At 46.5% G+C, this 20613-nt stretch overlaps 1 protein-coding gene across 1 annotated transcript in view; it reads left to right on the top strand.

Annotated features, from left to right (window-relative positions):
- ik (IK cytokine) overlaps positions 1–20613 on the top strand; it is a 55911-nt gene that overhangs the window by 16002 nt on the left and 19296 nt on the right. Inside the window, exons 7-12 of the mRNA XM_085995995.1 lie at positions 3761–3831; positions 6378–6424; positions 8243–8406; positions 10025–10133; positions 11814–11859; positions 14001–14217. Coding sequence (XP_085852121.1) covers positions 3761–3831; positions 6378–6424; positions 8243–8406; positions 10025–10133; positions 11814–11859; positions 14001–14217 — 654 coding nt within the window. The remainder of the gene's footprint in view (positions 1–3760; positions 3832–6377; positions 6425–8242; positions 8407–10024; positions 10134–11813; positions 11860–14000; positions 14218–20613) is intronic.

Genomic DNA, 20613 nt, shown 5'->3' with positions numbered 1-20613 from the left:
TTATTCCATTGTTGTTTGTGGGAGCTGCTTGTCTGCAAATTAGCTGCCGTGTTTCCTACATTACAACAGTGACTACACTTCAAAAGTACTTATAAAGCGCTTTGGGACGTTGTGGAGTATTTTAAACCAACACTCGACACAAGGTTTTAGATCGATAGTCAAGTTGTCTTTATTGCCCCGGTGGGGAGACAGTCTGCTCTGTCTTAGCCAGACTTCTCCAAATTGGTACAGCAAACACTACATTTTTATACATTACAATACACATGTCAAAATTCATTCCTGCCAGCTGATTGGACCTTGGCCCGCATGCAACTTCACTGATTGGTTGCCTATGCCGCGTTACGTTAAAGTACCGCCTTTATTACCGGCCATTTTCCCTCAAGCTGTTGTTGCACCTATGACCTCTGTTTATGCCAAATGGGGTCTCATCAACATTGTACAGGAAACTCTCGATTTACCGGCACCTAAATAACCGGAAATCTCTGTTAACCGGCAAAATTCAGGAGTAGGTTCAGGTAAGTTTTACTTCATATTAGTGGCCGTTCCTGGATCTGTGGCCGTGTAACCGGGGTTCCTGCACCTGTTGCATAGCAACAGGGACGCCTGGATCTTGTGGCCGGGGTTCCTGCAACTGTTGCATAGCAACAGGGATGCCTGGATCTTGTGGCCGGGGTTCCTGCACCTGTTGCATAGCAACAGGGACGCCTGGATCTGTGGCCGTGTACGGGGCTCTCGTACCTTTTACAATACATCTCTGTAATCTGGACTTTTTGATAAACCGGCACCACGCCTGACCTGTTGGTGCTGGATAAAAAAGAGTTTCCTCTACTTCTGGTTCATTGTCCTCCTTTCCTGCCTCTCTAGGCCTCTTTCATTGTTTTTTACTTTCCTGCCAGAACAGAACTTACATCCTCTTAGGCCTCTTATGGTTCCATGTCCAGCTATGTTATCTCCACTGCCAATTCAGCAACTTAGAAAAAGATGGTGTTTCTTACACTATTCAGTGAAACTGCCAGCGATGTCAGTTTAACTCTTTCCCCACTGCAGACATCCCGAGGGATCATGAAAGGTGCTACATGACTGCAAGCCCTCTTTGTTTCTGTAGCGGTGAACTGCCACAGGATCTAGAGGGCCCACTCCTGGCTGCAACGATGCTTGGTGGGATTATAGCGGCGCACTCCCAAAACTAGAGCAGCAAAGGGGGCCGGATTGTGGGGAAATGGTTTTGAAAAAAGCTGGTGAGAAACTGGGCAATGCAAATGTACGTGTTTTAAGATATTAATATCACCAGTCTGGGCTGAGGGAGAGGGGGACTTTCAGAAGGCTTTTGATAAAGTCCCGCATAAGAGATTAGCGTGTAAAGTTAAGGCATATGGGATTGGGGGCAAGGTACTGACTTGGATAGAGAACTGGTTGGCAGACAGGAAGCAAAGAGTTGGAATAAACAGGTCTTTTTCCGAGTGGCAGGCAGTGACTAGTGGGGTACCGCAGGGATCGGTCCTAGGACCCCAGCTATTCACAATATATATTAATGATCTAGACGAGGGAACTAGATGTAATATCTCCAAGTTTGCAGACGACACAAAGCTGGGTGAGCGTGTGTGCTGTGAGGAAGATGTCGACAAACTCCAGTATGATTTGGACAGGTTGGGTGATTGGGCAGATGCAGTATAATGTGGATAAATGCAAGGTTATCCACTTTGGTGGCAAAAACAGGAAGGCAGATTATTATCTGAATGGCAATAGATTGGGAGAAGGGGACGTGCAACGAGACCTGGGTGTCCTTGTGCACCAGTCGCTGAAGGTAAGCATGCAGGTGCAGCAGGCGGTTAAGAAGGCAAATGGTATGTTGGCCTTCGTAGCGAGAGGGTTCGAGTACAGGAACAAGAATGTCTTGCTGCAGTTGTACAAGGCCTTGGTGAGACCACACCTTGAGTATTGTGTGCAGTTTTGGTTGCCTTATCTGAGGAAGGATGTTCTTGCCATGGAGGGAGTGCAGCGAAGATTCACCAGGCTGATACCTGGGATGGCAGGAATGACGTATGAGGAGAGATTGGGTCGATTGGGCTTATACTCGCTGGAGTTTAGAAGAATGAGAGGGGATCTCATTGAAACTTATAAAATTCTAACAGGACTGGACAGACTAGATGCAGGAAGGATGTTCCCGATGGCCGGGGAGTCCAGAACCAGGGGTCACAGTCTAAGGATAAGGGGTAAGCCATTTAGGACTGAGATGAGGAGGAATTTCTTCACCCAGAGAGTGGTGAACCTGTGGAATTCTCTACCACAGAAGGCAGCTGAGGCCAATTCATTACATATATTCAAGAAGGAGTTGGATATATTTCTTAAGGCTAAAGGGATATGGGGAGAAGGCAGGGACAGGGTACTGATCAGCCATGGTCTCATTGAATGGCGGAGCAGGCTCAAGGGGCCGAGTGGCCTACTCCTGCTTCTATCTTCTATGTTTCTATGAGAGGAGATGGGAAGAGGAGAGGCAGGAGGGAAGATCAGCCACCTCCACGGGGAGGAGAGATGACTGGAACCAAGAAACAGAACACCCGCAACCACCTCTGATGGGTGCATTACTCCTCAGTCTTGTTGCGCCTCCCCACTGGGTCTGTCTGTGACCCTTTGCTCCATCTCCGATTCACTGCAGACAGAACTCTTGCAGCACCAGGTACTTGCAATCCTGGCCCTCATCCGTGTTTTTATTTTGAATTTTGTCTACCACCGCTGAGATGGCACGTTTCCATGAGCTCGGCTGCCCAAGTTGGGTGCTGGGCGCTCCAGATGTCAGCTGGTGGTGATGCCATGGGTCCTACAGGAGGACGTGCGTCAAACCTTGCCACATCATTAACTTCAGTGCTGTAGCTCATCGGCTGAAGGATCGCTTTTCAGCTAATTGAAGACTACATTGCACCAATCTGGGCCCCATCTTCAGTGTGGACAGTGGGATTTAGCAACCAGAAAAACCTTAAAATGAAGGAATGGGAAGGGAAAGGGAAAACGGGCAGAGCAAAAATTGGGTTTTAAAACTTCAGAAACAATCTTAAAAGGGACCTTTTAACTCAATATGTTACAGTTACCAGAGTGATACCTGGGATGGCAGGAATGACGTATGAGGAGAGATTGGGTCGATTGGGCTTAGAGTTTAGAAGAATGAGAGGGGATCTCATTGAAACTTATAAAATTCTAACAGGACTAGACAGACTAGATGCAGGAAGGATGTTCCCGATGGCGGGGGAGTTCAGAACCAGGGGTCACAGTCTAAGGATAAGGGGTAAGCCATTTAGGACTGAGATGAGGAGGAATTTCTTCACCCAGAGAGTGGTGAACCTGTGGAATTCTCTACCAGACAAGGCAGTTGAGGCCAACTTATTAAATATATTCAAGAAGGAGTTAGATATATTTCTTAAGGCTAAAGGGATCGAGGGATATGGGGAGAAGGCAGGGACCGGGTACTGAATTTGGATGATTAGCCATGATCTCATTGAATGGCGGAGCAGGCTCGAGGGGCCGAATGGCCTACTCCTGCTCCTATCTTATATGTTTCTATGTAATAAACTCCTGGCATCTCGCTACAATTTAATTGGGAGAGGGATTCTTTGTTTTTGATGGAGCTGAGGTTCTTCAGCTGCCGTCATTCACCAACCTTTTCAATCTTTGGTGCATCTGTCTCTTGTTTATCTTTTGCGAGCAAATCATATTCAGGAAACTTTTCAAATGGGTCAAACTAATTCCTCCTCATTTTTTTAACTAGGTCCGTGCGGAAATCACCAGCAAAGAGAGAGAAGAAGAAGATATGATCGAGAAAGTTCAGAAGGAAGTGAAGTAAGTGATTTGAAATGATGTTATGACAGTAGAGAAAGGAAGGGGTTCAGTAGGGTTGGGTGTGAAGACCAATATCACACTTTATTGAAATCTTAAAGCTGTGTACAGTTATGGTCTCCTTACCAAAGGAAGGATATACAGGTGCACGATCCCTTATCCGAAACCCTTGGGGCTAGCTGTGTTTCGGAATTTGGAATTTTTCGGATTTCAGAACGGATATATAATGCTTATAAATGGACAAGAGGCAGCCGTCGGGTTTACCCTACAACTACACCACTAGTGATGGATGCAAACCTGGCTAGGTACCCAGATTACTATAAAGAAATAGTTAACAGCAATGTTTCCTCAAAGTTGCACACGGCCACGCAGTAATCTGCAAACTCCCGTGCAAGCTGCTCAAGCTTTTACACTGGAAATACCGAGAGACACTCCACGAAAAAACTTTCGGTTTTCGGAGCTTTTCGAATTTCGGAAGTGCGGATAAGGGGTCGTGCACCTGTACTTGCCTTAGAGGGGGTGCAACGAAGGTTCACCAGACTGGTTCCTGGGATTGGGGGGGATTGTCCTATGAGGAGAGATTGAGTAGATTGGGCCTATATTCCCTAGAGTTTAGAAGAATGAAAGGTGATCTGATTGAAACGTCTAAAATTTTTAAGGGGCTTGACAAGGTAGATGCTGGGAGGATGTTTCCCCTGGCTGGGGAGTTTAGAATTAGCGGTCACAGTCTCAGAATAAGGAGTCGGCCATTTAGGACTGAGATGAGCGGACATTTCTTCACTGAGGGTTGTGAATTCTCTAGCCCAGAGGGCTGTGGATGTTCAGTCATTGAGTATATTCAAGACAGAGATCGATAGATTTTTTGGACTCTTAAGGGAATCAAGGGATATGGGAATCAGGCGGTAAAGTGGAGTTGAGGTCGAAAATCAGCCATGATCTCACTGAATGGTGGAGCAGGCTCGAGGGGCCATATGGCCTACTCCTGCTTCTATTTCTTATGTTCTTATTATGTTAATATTTAAAGGAATAAGGAAACAACTAAGCAAAATGAATGGGAGAATTCACAAACCCTTCAGTGGAGGACAAGTGGAACACTTTTAAAGGCATAATGTTGAGCATGCAGGATAAATATATAGCCTAGCATCAGCAACCTCAAACTAAACGAGCAGGACCCTAAATGGATTAACCAAAACAAAGTGAATTGGAGGAATCATTACTTCTACACATTTTACAGGGAGAACAGGGGAAGGGGTTCACTGGGATGAATATAGGAACATGCAGAAACATGTTAAAGGGTCGATCGGAAGGGCAAAGAAGCAAAATGCAAGAATTTTTTTTTTTTTAAGTATTTGAACAGCAGGACAGTGGAAGAAGTGGTTAGAGTCACAAACCGATGGCAATTGAGTTGAAACTTAGGCTAAGCACAGGATGGTAAATATTTTGTACCAAGTGTTCACAAGGGAGGACATGAGCAAAATGCCAATATTTCATGTCAACCGACACTTTCAATAGCTGATTGATCAGGTGATCAATCTCTCCGCCCCAATGTGCTGATCATATCCTTGGCCCCCTTAATTTTCTTTACTTTAAAAAAAAATGTATTTAATTTTTACTCGCAGCCGAACTCTGAACGGAATGCTGTCTGGTGCTCATTGACACTTCTAACAGCTCAATTAACAACACCGCCAGGAGAGGAGAGGAGCGGCTGAGCTAAAAGGATTAAATTATGAGGACAGGTTGCATCGACTTGGCTTGTATTCCCTTGAGTATAGAAGATTACGGGTTGATCTAATCGAGGTGTTTAAGATGATTAAACGATTTGATAGTGCTGATAGGGAGCAGCTAATTCCTCTACTGAGGGAGTCTAGAACAAGGGGGCGCAACCTTAAAATTAGAGCCAGGCCGCTCAGGGGTGATGTCAGGAATAGGATTATTACATAGAATATACGGCTCGGGAACAGGCCATTCGGCCCAACCAGTCCATGCCGGCGTTTATGCTCCACTCGAGCCTCCTCCCATCTTTCCTCGTCTAACTCTGTCAGAAGGAAGCACTTCTTCACAAAAAGTGTAGTGGAAATCTAGAACTCTCTTCCCTCATAAAGTGGTTTGAGGCTGAGGGTCAATTGAAAATGTCAAAACTGAGATTGGTACATTTTTGTTAGGCATGGGTATTAAGGGTTACAAAACCAGGGCGGGTGGATGGAGTTAAGATACAGATTGGCCATGATCTCATTGAATGGCGGAACAGGCAAAATTGGTGGACTGGCCTCCTCCTGTTCCTATGACACTACACATCAGGAATTGCCTACACTGATCAGTCAGTGCTACATATAAGTTTTAGTTTCGCAATAAGTGGACCCCACCCGCTGCTATAAACATGACCAGACCCAAGAGAGAGCTGGCTGGAATTTGAGTGTTTTTTGTAATGCCTTTCGGTGGGAGCCAGATTTGTCTTGCTCTTCGAAGTGAAATAATCCTTTTTGGCGGAATTGCCGCAGAAAACTTTCAGTACGAACGTTAATTATTAATTTTTTAAAATTCTCTTTCAGAAAAGATGAAGACCCAGAAAACAAAATCGAATTTAAGACTCGTTTAGGTAAGCGGCAATAGCTTTGGACACCTTGGGGAATGTATTATTAGTGCTGCTAATGATTTCATAAATGACCCTGCGTGGTATAAAATCTGCTAGCCGGACTGCCAAGCTGCCTACTTCTGAGCCTGTTGTAAAGCGCGTAGTCTGGAGTTTCTGATTGTATCGCCAATGGTACAATGCAAGAACATTTGATGTTGTTTCGTGTGACGGGAAAAGCTTATAATGGGTTGTCTGGTTTGACTACCCATTCGATGGCCTCCCGAGATGTCGAGTGGAGAAATGAGGGGCCTCCCGCAACAGATCTCAGTGGGCAGGTTGATGTGATGTGTTCCGTGGTCTGGGACTCATGGCCACAGTCGCACTTCATTTCATCCCTCATTGCCCACCTGTGGAGCAGGTGGCTGCATCGTCCGTGCCCTGTACGGATTCGGTTGAGCGCTGTCCACTGTCTTCGAGGGAGGTCGAAGCCAGGGACCTCTTGTAAGAACATAAGAAATAGGAGCAGGAGTAGGACATAAAGCCCCTCGAACCTGCTCTGCCATTTACTAAGACCCTGGCTGATCTTGGACCTCAACTTGCAACCCCCCACCCCCGCTAATCCCAATATCCCTCGATTCCCTTAGTATCCAAAAATCTATCGACATCTGCCTTGAATATACTCAATGATTGAACAGCCACAGCCCACTGGGGTAGAGAATTCCAAAGATTCACAACCCTCTGAGTGAAGAAATTTCTCATCTCAGTCCTAAATGGCCGACCCCTTATCCTGAGACTGTGACCCCCCCCTAGTTCAAGACTCTCCAGCCAGGGGAATCAGCCAATCAGCATCTATTGTTAAGCCCCCTCTTGTACATTTTAATGAGATAACCTCTCATTCTTCTAAACCCCAGATAATATAAACCAATTCTACTCAATCTCTCCTCATAGGACAGCCCTCTCATCCCAGGAATCATTCTAGATGCAGATCAGCCTATATGGGACTAAAAGGGTTAAATTATGGGGACCGGTTGCATAGACGAGGCTTGATTATAGAAGATTAAGGGGTGATCTAATTGAGGTGTTTAAGATGATTAAAGGATTCAATAGAGTAGATCGAGAGAAACTAGTTCCTCTGGTGGGGAGAGTCCAGAACAAGGGGGCATAACCTTAAAATTAGAGCTAGGTTGTTCAGGGGTGATGTCAGGAAGCACTTCTTCACACAAAGGGTGGTGGAAATCTCTGCCCCAAAAGGCTGTAGAGGCTGGGGGTCAATTGATAGATTTTTTTTTAAGCAAGGGTGTTGAGGGTTAAGGAACAAAAGTGGTTAGATGGAGTTAAGATATAGATCAGCCATGATCTAATTGAATGGGGGAACAGGCTCGAGGAGCTGAATGGCCTACTCCTGTTCCTACCGGCCACTCATTTGCTATAAATAGGTCACCATGGGCATTGCGATCAGAAAACTCAGGCCGGTGTCTCAACATCGGGAACAACACATCAATCTACGGCAGACTCGGTATATTCCCTACGCCGGTCACCAGTGTTCCCGTTAATTTTTTTTGGGTGCGCGGCCCATTCAAAATACTGCGCATGCGCGGTTTTTCCTCATTGAAGAGCCGGCTACTTAAAGAAAGCATTGCCAGTCACATGCAGTACTGCCTGAGTACAGTCCCCACCACTTACACAATCTGCACTAATCACAGACAGCCGCCCCGTTTGCCATCACCATCGGAGTCAATTACAATGGTGCTGTTTAAACCGTGTTAAGCGCACCAGTTACTTTGTGCCGTTCAGTAATTAACCGATTGAAGAGCTCAGTCGTGACCACCTGTTTTGTTCCAGGGCGTAACGCGTACCGTATCCTGTTCAAAATTAAGCCCCAGGAACGGAACGAGCTGTTTTTGCCGGGGCGCATGGCGTATGTCGTGGATCTGGACGATGAGTACGCGGACACAGATGTACCTACGACGCTAATCAGGAGCAAAGCTGACTGCCCTACGATGGAGGTGAAGATTAGCCGTGTGATAGTGGACATTTGCAATTTGTCTGGGCAGGCTTTAAAGGAGCTTTGAAACTTTGGGGGGTTTTGGGGGAACGATGCCAAGATTCCGTCTGAATCGCTCTGCCATGTTTACATACAGCCCTGTGTCTCCTGTAGACTGATGTCAAATCCAGAGACCTGGTCTTGTGCTGTGAAAATATAAGCAGTACAGATGGAAAATAACTGATGCAGATTTATCCGATATAATTTCATACCACTTAAAATACCGTGGGTCAAATCTTCCTGGAAGAGTAACGGCGTGTTAACGATGCATGCCGTTACTAATGCGCACATTCAGGGGATGAAGAGATACGCCATGAGTTGCGAATCTCCAGAACTTGCTGGACGAGTTACGCTGCTCCACCGTTGCCGCGCACAAGTGGCATCACGCCATCAACCTCCCCATTATTTTTAAGAACTTGCTGGGTTTGCCCCTTTAACTGCCCATTAAACTCGCCACAGAAAGTTAGGGCTCACAATTAACCCTTTTAACAACATGATAAATGTTAATGCAGTACCAATCACTCTCTCCGGTCCAGAAGGGAACAGTTTAAACTGTTGTGTCTCATTCCTGCATGTAGTAAATTGTTGTTGGAGATTTTAAAGTTTTAAATTATTTTATTTTTTTCCTTACTGCCTCTTATTTCTCTCTACCTGAATTGACTCTAATTCACTCTCCTTCTCCGTCGTTCCTCTGTTCCTTTCTCAATCCTTGGTTAAGGCGAAACACTGTTTGTCTCATCGTTCACTAAGGTCCCAGATGCCCTGTTGCCCGTTACCAGCTTGTTACTGCAAGTTACGGCACAAATTATATTCGAGCTGGAAGGTGCAAGAAAAAATCTTAATGGTGCATGTCGCGAGATGTCCCACTCCAGCAAGATTTGGCCCCATGGGATTGTGCTCTTCTTCTTAGGCAGTCCCTCTGAACCGAGGATGACTTGCTTCCACACTAAAAATGAGTTCTCAGGTGACTGATGAGTCCAGTGCGGGACCTACAGTCTCTGTCACAGGTGGGGCAGACGGTGGTTGAAGGGGCGGGTGGGTGGGGTGCTTGGGTTGACGTGCACTCCTTGCGCTGCCTGCGCTTGGCTTCTGCTTGCTCCTGGCGAAGAGACCGAGGTGTTCGGCGCCTTCCTGGATGCTTCTCCTCCACTTTGTGCGGTCTTGGGCCAGGGATTCCCAGGTGTCGGTGGGGATGTTGCACTTTTTCCAAGGAGGCTTTGAGGGTGTCCTTGAAGCGTTTCCTCTGCCCACCTGGGGCTCTCTTGCCGTGTCTGAGCTCCGAGTAGAGCGCTTGTTTTGGGAGTCTCGTATCAGGCATGCGGACGATGTGGCCCGTCCATCGGAGCTGATCGAGCGTGGTCAAAACTTCGATGCTGGGGATGTTGGCCTGAGCAAGAACACTGATGTTGGTGCGCCTATCCTGCCAATGGATTTGCAGGATCTTGCGAAGGCAGCGTTGGTGGTACCTCTCCAGTGCTTTGAGGTGCCTGCTGTACACGGTCCATGGTGATTCTGCGCGGCTTGTACCGTTGATGAATTTTATGTCGCCGTGCCGTGATCAATCTGTCCTTTCTCTTCAGGCACAGACAACCTTGACCACGAATGACATTGTGATCAATAAGCTGACTCAGATCCTGTCCTACCTGCGCCAGGGAACTCGTAACAGGAAGCTGAAGAAGAAGGATAAAGGTAACGTCCAAACAAAGTGCAAGATATACTGCAAGCAGGCTATTAAAACCAATGTCCCCTGTAAACTGCGCTGTTTTCTCGAGGTCCCGCGCAGCCAGTGAGCCGGCTTCCCAATGTAAGAAACCGTGCATACGCAGCAATTTAAAGGGGCCATGCAGCCCGTTAAAGAGGCCCCGCCGCCCAAAATAAAATTAGTGGGAACATTGCTTAAAACCCAACCTTGTTGTCCCCTAATCAGACAATTGTGGGCACCGCATTTCAGGAAAGATGTAAAGGCCTTCGAAAGGGTACAGAGGAGATTTACCAGGGCTGGGGGACTTCAGTTATGAGGAGAGGTGTTGGAAAAGTTAGGACTGTTCTCCTTAGAACAGAGAAGGAGACCTAATCGAGGATTTCAAGATGATGAGAGGTTTTGGTAGAGTAGATAATGAAAAACAATGATTCCCTCTGGCGAGTGGGTCAATAACCAGAGGTCATAGTTTTAAAATTATTGGCAAAAGATCTAGAGGGGAGAAGAGGAGAAATGTTTTCCATCGAGAGAGTTGTCGGGGAAACGGAACGCTCGACCTGAAAAGATGGTGGAAGCTGATTCCATCAATAATTTTAAAAGGGAGTCGGACGGGTTCTTGAGGATGAGGAACGTACAGGGTTACGGACACAAAGCGGGGGATGGGGGACTGAGCACGACTGCTCTTTCAAAGAGCCGGCACAGGCACGACGGGCCGAATGGCCTCTTTCTGTGCTGTTAAGTTTCCATGATTCTAATCACTGCTTCTTGATGCATCTCATCTTTCCATGTCTCGCATTGGGTGGTCCTCTGCATTATGAGACTTAATCCTTCACCTAAGTTTCCCAGTTTAGTACAAACATATAACGAGCAGTGCTTCACCATATTGTCGTATAGTTCAAAATGCGTACTCCAGACACGAGCCGTGTCTGGTTGGACAACAACCAGAATTTATCACTGGGTTGTTATTCACAATACAAGAACTGTAGTTCAAAAATCTTACACTCCCGCGTACCATTGCCGTTTACTGAAATCCTGGTAACAGCACTGAATAATTGAATATTCAGCTGCAGCAAGGGTGGCTTAAATACACATTCATAAAAAATAAAGATCAGTTCAACAATGTAGAGATTCAGAAGATGTCCTAAATAGTTCTATATAGATCAGTGCGAGCTCTACATCACAGCTTATCCCAGATCAATGCTAGTTCTACATCCCAACTCTCCTAAGTTTTGTACAGGAAACTTTTTTTTATCCGGGACCGACGTGGTTTCGGTTCATCAAAAATTCCAGATAACCGAAAGCTATAGTAAAAAATTCGGAGAGCTGAGAGCTCCGTATAAAGCAACAAACCCTGTTGCTTAGCAACAGGTGCAGAACAATGGCCACAAGTTCCAAGCGTCTCTGTAGCTTAGCAACAGCTGCAGCCACACCCTTGCACAGCAACAAATCGAGGAAGGCAAGTACAATATGAAGTAAAACTTACCGGAACCTACTCCTGAATTTTGCCAGTTAACCGAGATTTCCGGTTATTTAGGTGCCGGTAAATCGAAAGTTTCCTGTAGATGCAAAAGGGGGGAAAATAAATTCTGATCCACAAGATGTCACAGCGGTTCATAATTGTTATAATAATGCACTATTAATCTTTTTTTTTCACCTGCTTTCTTTCCCAGGTAAATTGGGAGGTGATGAAAAGAGAGCGCCAGAGGCTGATACAAGGTATATTTTTTATATATATTTTTTTTAAACCACTCCCACAGGACACTTGTTCGTGTTGGGAGGGGTGAGGGACAGAGTGAGAGGGAAACCCTTTACGTGGCTGAGGGCCAGATGTTTTAAAGTTCTCAAAGACTAACTGCAAGCACCAAAGGTGTTAGTTTGTACCACAAGCGTGACCGACTAACGTCAACTATGATAATATCTATGGGCGCAAACATGCAGCAAGACTGTATCGTCAAGTACTACAGTATTGGGTAAAGGAAAGAACTTACATTTATATAGTGCTTTTCACAGCCTCAGGTCGTCCCAAAACGCTTCACAGCCAATGTGGGAGCCAATCTGCGGACAGCAAGCTCCCACAAACAGCAATGTGGTAATAACCAGATCATTTTTTTTTTAGTGATGTTGGTAGAGGGATAAGTATTGGCCAGGACACTTGGGGAGAACTGCCCTGCTCCTCTTCGAAATAGTGCCACAGGATCTTGTACGTCCACCTGAGCGGGAAAACGGGGCCTCGGTTTAACATCTCATCCGAAAGACGGCACCTCCGACCGTGCAGCACTCCCTCAGCACTGCACTGGGAGTGTCGGCCTAGATTTCTGTGCTCCAGTCTCTGGAGTGGGACTTGAACCCACAACCTCCTAACTCAGAGGTGAGAGAGAGAGAGAGTGCTGCCCACTGAGCCACGGCTGACACAATGCCTTGCTTTCACAAGTGCAGTCGCTGTTGCTATGCAGGCAAATGTAGCAGCCAAGGTCCCACAAAAATAGCAATTCAATCAGTGACCAGCTAATCTGTCTCGGTGGTGTTGGCCAAAGGAAGAACGTTAGCCAGGGACACCAGGACAACTCCTCATTCCTCTTTGAATAAGCGGCATGGGATCTTTGGGCAGGCAGACCATGTCTCGGTTTAACATCTCATCGGAAAGGCGGCACCGCTGATCAAGTAATAATCCTCAGTGCTGCCGAGATTATGTGCTCCAGTCTGGCCCAATACTGTCTCCAACCATTGGCTTGAGAACAGCTGAAGCTCGCCCGTCAAACACGGTTGTTTTTTGAGTGACAAGCACTTGTGGGACAGCTGCTTTGGCACTTGCTCTTTTTTTTTAAAAAGTGGTGATTTTAAAAGATTTTCACATCAAGATGAAGTTTAGACGGTGCATGCAAACCAGAATAATATAGAGAAAAGTCCCATAACTTTCCTACATTACAACAGTGACTACACTTCAAAAGTGCTTCTTTGGCTGTGAAGTGCTTTGGGATGTCCGGTGGTCGTGAAAGGTGCTATATAAATGCAAGTCTTTCTTTATGACAAGTCACGGAGGAGGAGGATGAGCGTCAACTGAACATGCTACGTCAACAGTTTTCGAATGGTGCAGACAGCTGTGATTAGAGAACACCCAGTACTGGCAGTACTAAAGTGTGATATGCAATCTGACTTGAAAGGCAAAACACTGCTCTGCAACAAACCTGATTTGTAGCTGCGACAACACTGCCAGGTTGGGCCAAGAGAGAACTGACTGCTTGCGAAGCCAGAACACAGAATCTTAACAATGGTGGCCAGAAGTAACTCACAGGTGTCAGCCCGTGGCTCAATGGGTAACGCTCTCGCCTCTGAGTCAGAAGGTCGTGCGTTCAAGCCCCACTTCAGAGACTCGAGCACATTATCTAGGCTGACACTACCAGCGCAGTACTGAGGGAGTGCTGCACTGTCAGACTCTTTCGGATGAGACATTAAGCCGAGGCTCCATCTTCCCCCACGACTAACATCACTAAAACAGATTATCTGGTCATTATCACATTGCTGTTTGTGGGATCTTGCTGTATGCAAATTGGCTGACGCGTTTCCTACATCACAGCAGTGACTACACTTCAAAAGTATTTCATTGGCTGTAAAGCTTTGCGACATTCTGAGGTTGTAAAAGGCGCTGTATAAATGCAAGTTTCCTTCTCTTTCCTTCCTGCCCCCTTTCTCCTCCCTGCCCCCTTTCTCCTTCCTGCCCCCTTTCTCTCAAAACTCTGGCGTATAGGATTGTACCAATCTGTGTTTTAGGAGAACCCTACTTGACTCTTTGCAAAATATTTGATCTATTCTCGCACCGTGAACTGCCGTGAATTTATTCTTTTACTGTCTACTTTCAGCATCTTTGATGACATTGGCGACTACGTGCCGACAACTGCGAAGGTCGTTCGAGAAAAGGAGCGTGAAAAGTACCGCGAGAAGGAGAGAGAAAGAGAGCGGGAACGGGAGAGGGAACGAGAAAGGGAGAGAGAGCGGGAACGGGAGAGGGAAAGAGAAAGGGACGAAGAGAAAAAGTCCCGACACAATTACTTTGAGAAGCCGAGAGTGGACGATGAGGTAAGCTCTAATCAGTCAGTATTAACTGCAACAGGAGGGCTGCTTTCAAAAGCACTCGAGCTAGTAATACAGTCCCGGGGGCCACTTGCAGCTTGGCTGCCCCTTGACTTGTGGCCTGCAACAGACCCGATCCTCCATGTGTTCTGGGCCTTGATTCACTATCTCAGGCGGTGGGGCCTGACACTCTTCCCATTTCATCAAGGGAAGGGAATGTTGGGAGCAGATGGGACCAATTCAATTCAATTCAATTCAAATCGCTTTATTGGCATGACAAGGTACATCTTATGTTGCCAAAGCATTGAAAAACATTCATGGTTGGACACAAAAAATACAGATCTATCCATAGAGTGTATAAACAGATATATATCCCTGAGTGTATAAATATACATTCATATAATTTGTATATACTCTTTTCTTATATTTAGTGGTTGTCCCTCTGTTTATGGCAAGCTGTAACATAGTGTGCCGCTAAGGTTACACAATTTCTCTCTTCCCCTAGTAGGTATGGGAGTTTTTGGTCGTCATTCAAATTTCTGAATTCCGGGCATATTTTTGTGAATTTTGGGTAGAAATTCTCCCTTATGCCCTGATATTTTCTACAAGCTGTGAGGAAGTGCATCTCTGTCTCCACCACTCCCTGACTGCAGTGAGAGCATATCCTGTCCTCTCTTGGTAGCCGGGTCTGCCTGTGTCTACCTTTTTCGATCGCCAGGCTATGTTCACTAAGTCTGTACATTCACCATCTATTCACCCCTTCCCCATGATGCCCCCATCACTCCACGGTGCAGCATTGCTAAGGTGGGGGGAGCCCTTGAGCAAGCCACTGGTGCCCTTGACAGAAAGTTTGTGAGTAACACGAGTGTAAGTTTTGTTACAGAGCTGCGATGATTAATGGGATTTTATATACTTCGCTTTCAAATGCGGAAACGTTTAATAAAAACTACAAAGCAGTTTTCTCTCCGCTGTTTTTTTTTGCTAACCGTGGCACATATGTAACAAAATTGGGCATTCTTTTGCGGTCAAATCAATCATTTAAAATTTGGCAGAGCTCTGTTAAAAACCATGAACTATTAATAGATTTGATTGAAACGTATCTAAGTAAACACAGCACAGTAAGGGGCACTCAGTTACCAGATAAGACATGAATGGCCTAATTGTGAATCAAAGAGGGAAAACCTGGATTGAGAGAAGCCCATCAATCCTTGGCCTTCCTCAGCCCATGTACACTCTCCCCTATCACAGACTCTACCCACACATTTAATCTCCTCCCACAGCCCATGTACACACTCCCCTATCACAGACTCTACCCACACATTTAATCTCCTCCCACAGCCCATGTACACTCTCCCCTATCACGGACTCTACCCACCCATTTAATCTCCTCCCACAGCCCATGTACACTCTCCCCTATCACAGACTCTACCCACCCATTTAATCTCCTCCCACAGCCCGTGTACACTCTCCCCTATCACAGACTCTCCCCACCCATTTAATCTCCTCCCACAGCCCATGTACACTCTCCCCTATCACAGACTCTACCCACCCATTTAATCTCCTCCCACAGCCCGTGTACACTCTCCCCACCCATTTAATCTCCTCCCACAGCCCATGTACACTCTCCCCTATCACAGACTCTCCCCACCCATTGAATCTCCTCCCACAGCCCATGTACACTCTCCCCTATCATGGACTCTACCCACCCATTGAATCTCCTCCCACAGCCCATGTACACTCTCCCCTATCACAGACTCTCCCCACCCATTGAATCTCCTCCCTCAGCCCATGTACACTCTCCCCTATCATGGACTCTACCCACCCATTTAATCTCCTCCCACAGCCCATGTACACTCTACCCTATCATGGAATCTCCCAAGGAAAGTTCTGTATAAATACTCACTGATTCCCAAAGTTAACAAAGCAGAGTTCCAGGACATTCACCCACCCTCGAATCAGTATTCGCCCCATTGCTGTCTTCCGGTCAAGCATTGGACCCAGTGCCATGGAAGTACAGAGCAGGTTCGTCAGCATCTCAAAGCTGATCAAACAGGTTAATGTTGCAGAGAAAAGGGGAAAATAGAAAGACTTGCATTTTATGACCTCAGGACATCCCAATGCGCTTTACAGCCAATGAAGTGCATTTTGAAGTGTAGTCACTGTTGTAATGTAGGAAACATGGCAGCCAATTTGCGCACAGCAAGCTCCCACAAACAGCAATGTGATAATGACCAGCTAATCTGTTTTAGTGATGTTATTTGAGGGCTAAATATTGGGCAGGTGGGGAGAACGCCCCTGTTCTTCTTTGAATAGTGGCCGTGGGATCTTTTACATCCACTTGAGGGGGCGGGCGGGGCCTCAGCTTAACGTCTCACCTGAAAGACGGCGCCTCTGACAGTGCAGCATTAGCTCAGTACTGCATTGGGAGTGTCGGCCTGGATTATGTGCTCAAGTCTCTGGAGTTGAACCCACAACCTTCTGGCTCAGAGGCAAGGCTGCTACCTTACGTAAGAAAACTACTAGGCACTTGGTCTAAGCGTTAAAGCTTTAATCCGCTGTTTTACAACATGGAGATCTAGTTGTGTCCTTCACTAGTTCCTGTAAAAGAATGTCCTGAGCAAGCTGGGCCCATGCCCGAGTATTTATACTCTCCCTGGACAGCGCCACCAGCAGGCCGCCCAGTATCATTTCATAAGTCATTTTCACATGAATGTCAAGATTCATGTCGCTACCCACTGAGCCACAGCTGACAAAAGGCACTATATAAATGCAAGTTGTTGTAATTGCTTACGTCAGGCTGTACAAGATGGTAGTGAATAAAAAGACCAATCAGCCCATCCTAACTGATCCACGCAGAAAGAATCCAGAGCCTAGCATCCCTCCCTCTACCTGCAATCACATCGCAGCATCCAACTCTTTATTTTTTTAAGTGGTTCCAAGGGGTTTACCTACTCTGTCCGACCCAACGGTCCATTCCAGGAGTTGATAAATGCTCTTCACTAGTTTGAATCTTGTCGTACTGTGACAGTTTAAGTTAAAGGAGTGATCACCACAAGTCTGTTCCCAATAAGTCATATATGAAAGGGAGGGGGCCATAAATACAAGATAATCACTAATAAATCCAATAAGCAATTCAGGGGAAACTTCTTTACCCAAAGAGTGGTTAGAACGTGGAACTCGCTACCACAGGGAGTGGTTGAGGCGAATAACATAGATACATTTAAGGGGAAGCTAGATGAGGGAAGAAAGGAATAGAAGGATATGCTCATTGGGTGAGATACAGTAAGATGGTAGGATGCTCGTGTGGAGCATAAACACCGGCACAGACCTGTTGGGCCGAATGGCCTGTTTCTGTGCTGTACATTCTACGTATTTCTACGTAACCATTGTCTTAACTCGTACTGCTGCAGCCCATCATCGGTGTTGGCCAGAGCTTTGTGCTGTATTCATTTGTCTGCTGCTGAATCTCATTACAAACGCACCATTCAATCTGAACGCTGCCCTTGGGGCAGCTCAGTCTGGTTGCACTGTGCCAGATGCTGCTTGTCTTCCTAACTGGAACAGGATTTGCCTGTCAGTTCGTCAGCCTAGAAAAATATCCGACATTAAACTTGTAATCCCCTGACACAAGAGACGAGTCGATGGGTACAGAAGCGCAGGTGTCGTGAAAGTCTTTCTTTGAATTGAGATCTTGCAGTGATTGATCCTATTTTAGGATGACCCATTTTTGCAGCATGTTAAACGCCCGGGTAGCTGAGTACAAGGTGACTTTTAAGTTGAGGCAACAAATCCGTCGTTGTCTAGCAAAAAGTTTCATGGTACTTAACGGAGAAGGAAAAGAGTCAAATCCCAAACAGGAGTTGGGCAAACAGTTCGGGAGGCAACCACAGGTCATAGAGTCATAGAGTTTTACAGCACAGAAAGAGGCCCTTCGGCCCATCGTGTCCGCGCCGTCCATCAAGCCCTGTCCTGTCTAATCCCATTTTCCAGCACTTGGTCCCTAGCCTTGTATGCAATGGCATTTCAAATGCTCATCCAAATGCTTCTTGAATGTTGTGAGGGTTCCTGCCTCTACCACCCTTTCAGGCAGTGAGTTCCAGATTCCAACCACCCTCTGGGTGAAAAAGTTCCTCCTCAAATCCCCTCTAAACCTCCTGCCCCTTACCCTGAATCTATGCCCCCTTGTTATTGACCCCCCTACTAAGGGGAAAAGTTCCTCTTTATCTACCCTATCTATGCCCCTCATCATTTTGTACACCTCAATCAGGTCCCCCCTCAGCCTTCTTTGCTCCAAGGAAAACAACCCCAGCCTGTTTAGTCTTTCTTCATAGCTGAAGCGCTCCAGCCCAGGTAACATCCTGGTGAATCTTCTCTGCACCCCCTCCAAAGCAATCACATCCTTCCTATAGTGAGGCGACCAGAACTGCACACAGTACTCCAGCTGTGGCCTCACCAGCGTTTTGTACAGCTCCATCATAACCTCCCTGCTCTTATATTCTATGCCTCGGCTAATGAAGGCAAGTATCCCATATGCCTTTTTAACCACCTTATCTACCTGTTCCGCTGCCTTCAGAGATCTATGTACATGTACACCAAGGTCCCTCTGACCCTCTGTACTTCCTAGGGTCCTACCACTCATTGTGTATTCCCTTGCCTTATTTGTCCGTCCAAAATGCATCACCTCGCACTTTTCAGGGTTAAATTCCATTTGCCACTTTTCCGCCCATCTGACCAACCCGTTTATATCGTCCTGTAGCCTGAGGCTTTCCTCCTCGCAATTTACCACCCCACCAATTTTCGTGTCATCTGCAAACTTACTGATCATACCTTTTACATTCTCATCCAAATCATTTATGTAGATCACAAACAACAAGGGACCCAGCACCGATCCCTGAGGTACCCCACTGGACACAGGCTTCCAGTCACAAAAGCAACCTTCGACCATCACCCTCTGCCTCCTGCCACTCAGCCAGTTTAGGATCCAACGCGCCAAGGCACCCTGGATCCCATGGGCTCTTACCTTCTTGACCAGTCTCCTATGCGGGACTTTGTCAAAAGCTTTACTGAAGTCCATGTAAACCACATCCACAGCATTTCCCTCATCCACCCCCCTAGTCACCCCCTCGAAAAATTCAATCAGATTTGTCAGACATGATTTACCCTTGACAAAGCCATGCTGACTATCCCCGATTAATCCTTGCCTCTCCAAGTGGAGACTAATTTTGTCCCTCAGAATTTTTTCCAATAATTTCCCTACCACAGATGTTAGGCTCACTGGCCTGTAATTCCCTGGTTTATCCCTGCTACCCTTCTTGTATAATGGTACTACATTAGCTGTTCTCCAGTCCTCTGGTACATCCCCTGTGGCCAGAGAGGTTCTGAAAATTTGTGTCAGAGCCCCTGCAATCTCCTCCTTTGCCTCCCACAGCAGCCTGGGATACATCTCGTCCGGGCCTGGGGATTTATCCACTTTTTGGCCTGCTAAAACCGCTAGCACCTCCTCCCTCTCGATGCTAATATGTTCAAGTATGTCACAGTCCCCTTGCCCGATTTCTATGTCTGCATCGTCTCCATAGTGAACACAGATGCAAAAAATTCATTTAAAACCCCGCCTACATCATCTGGCTCTACACACAGATTGCCACTTTGGTCCCTAATGGGCCCTACCCTTTCCCTGGTTATCCTCTTGCCCTTAATATACTTATAAAACGTCTTAGGATTTTCCTTTATTTTGCTCGCCAGTGTTATTTCATGGCCCCTCCTCGCCCTCCTAATTTCTTTTTTAAGTATGCCCCTGCACTTTTTATACTCCTCTAGGGCTTCTTCCGTCTTTAGTCTTAGGTGTGGTGGAAGAGGTAAGTTTGGCGATGGGCGGAGGGCGTCCCACTGACTGGGTGGCCACAATAGAGTCGGAAGGGCAGAGGTCATGAGCAGGGACTTCAGGCTGAAGGAGGTCGGATGCAATGAGGCACTGGAAGGATTTGTAAATGAAGATGAGTTTGAAAGAACTCGCGCCTCTCACGGCCTCGGACTATCCCAAAGCGCTTTACAGCCAATGAAGTACTTTTGAAGTGTAGTCACTGTTGTAATGAAGGAAATGTGGCAGCCAGATGGCACACACAAAGCTCCCACAAACAGCAATATGATAATTACATAGAATATACGGCACAGAAACAGGCATTTATGTTCCACTCAAGCCCCCTCCCATCCTTCCTCATCGATCTCTATCAGTATAACCCTCTGTTCCCTTCTCCCTTATATGCTTATCTAGCTTCTCCTTAAATGCATCTATCGATACTATTCGTCGCAACCACTCTCTGTGGTAGCGAGTTCCACATTCTCACCACTCTCTCTGGGTGAAGTAGTTTCTCCTGAATTCCCTATTTGATTTCTTGGTGACTA

This window comes from Somniosus microcephalus, chromosome 8 (genome assembly GCF_052327205.1).
Source record: "Somniosus microcephalus isolate GS21.2 chromosome 8, FLI_Smic_1.0, whole genome shotgun sequence".
NCBI lineage: Eukaryota > Metazoa > Chordata > Chondrichthyes > Squaliformes > Somniosidae > Somniosus > Somniosus microcephalus.
Note: the sequence above shows the minus strand (reverse complement) of the source record. Positions and strands in the feature narration are given on the sequence as shown.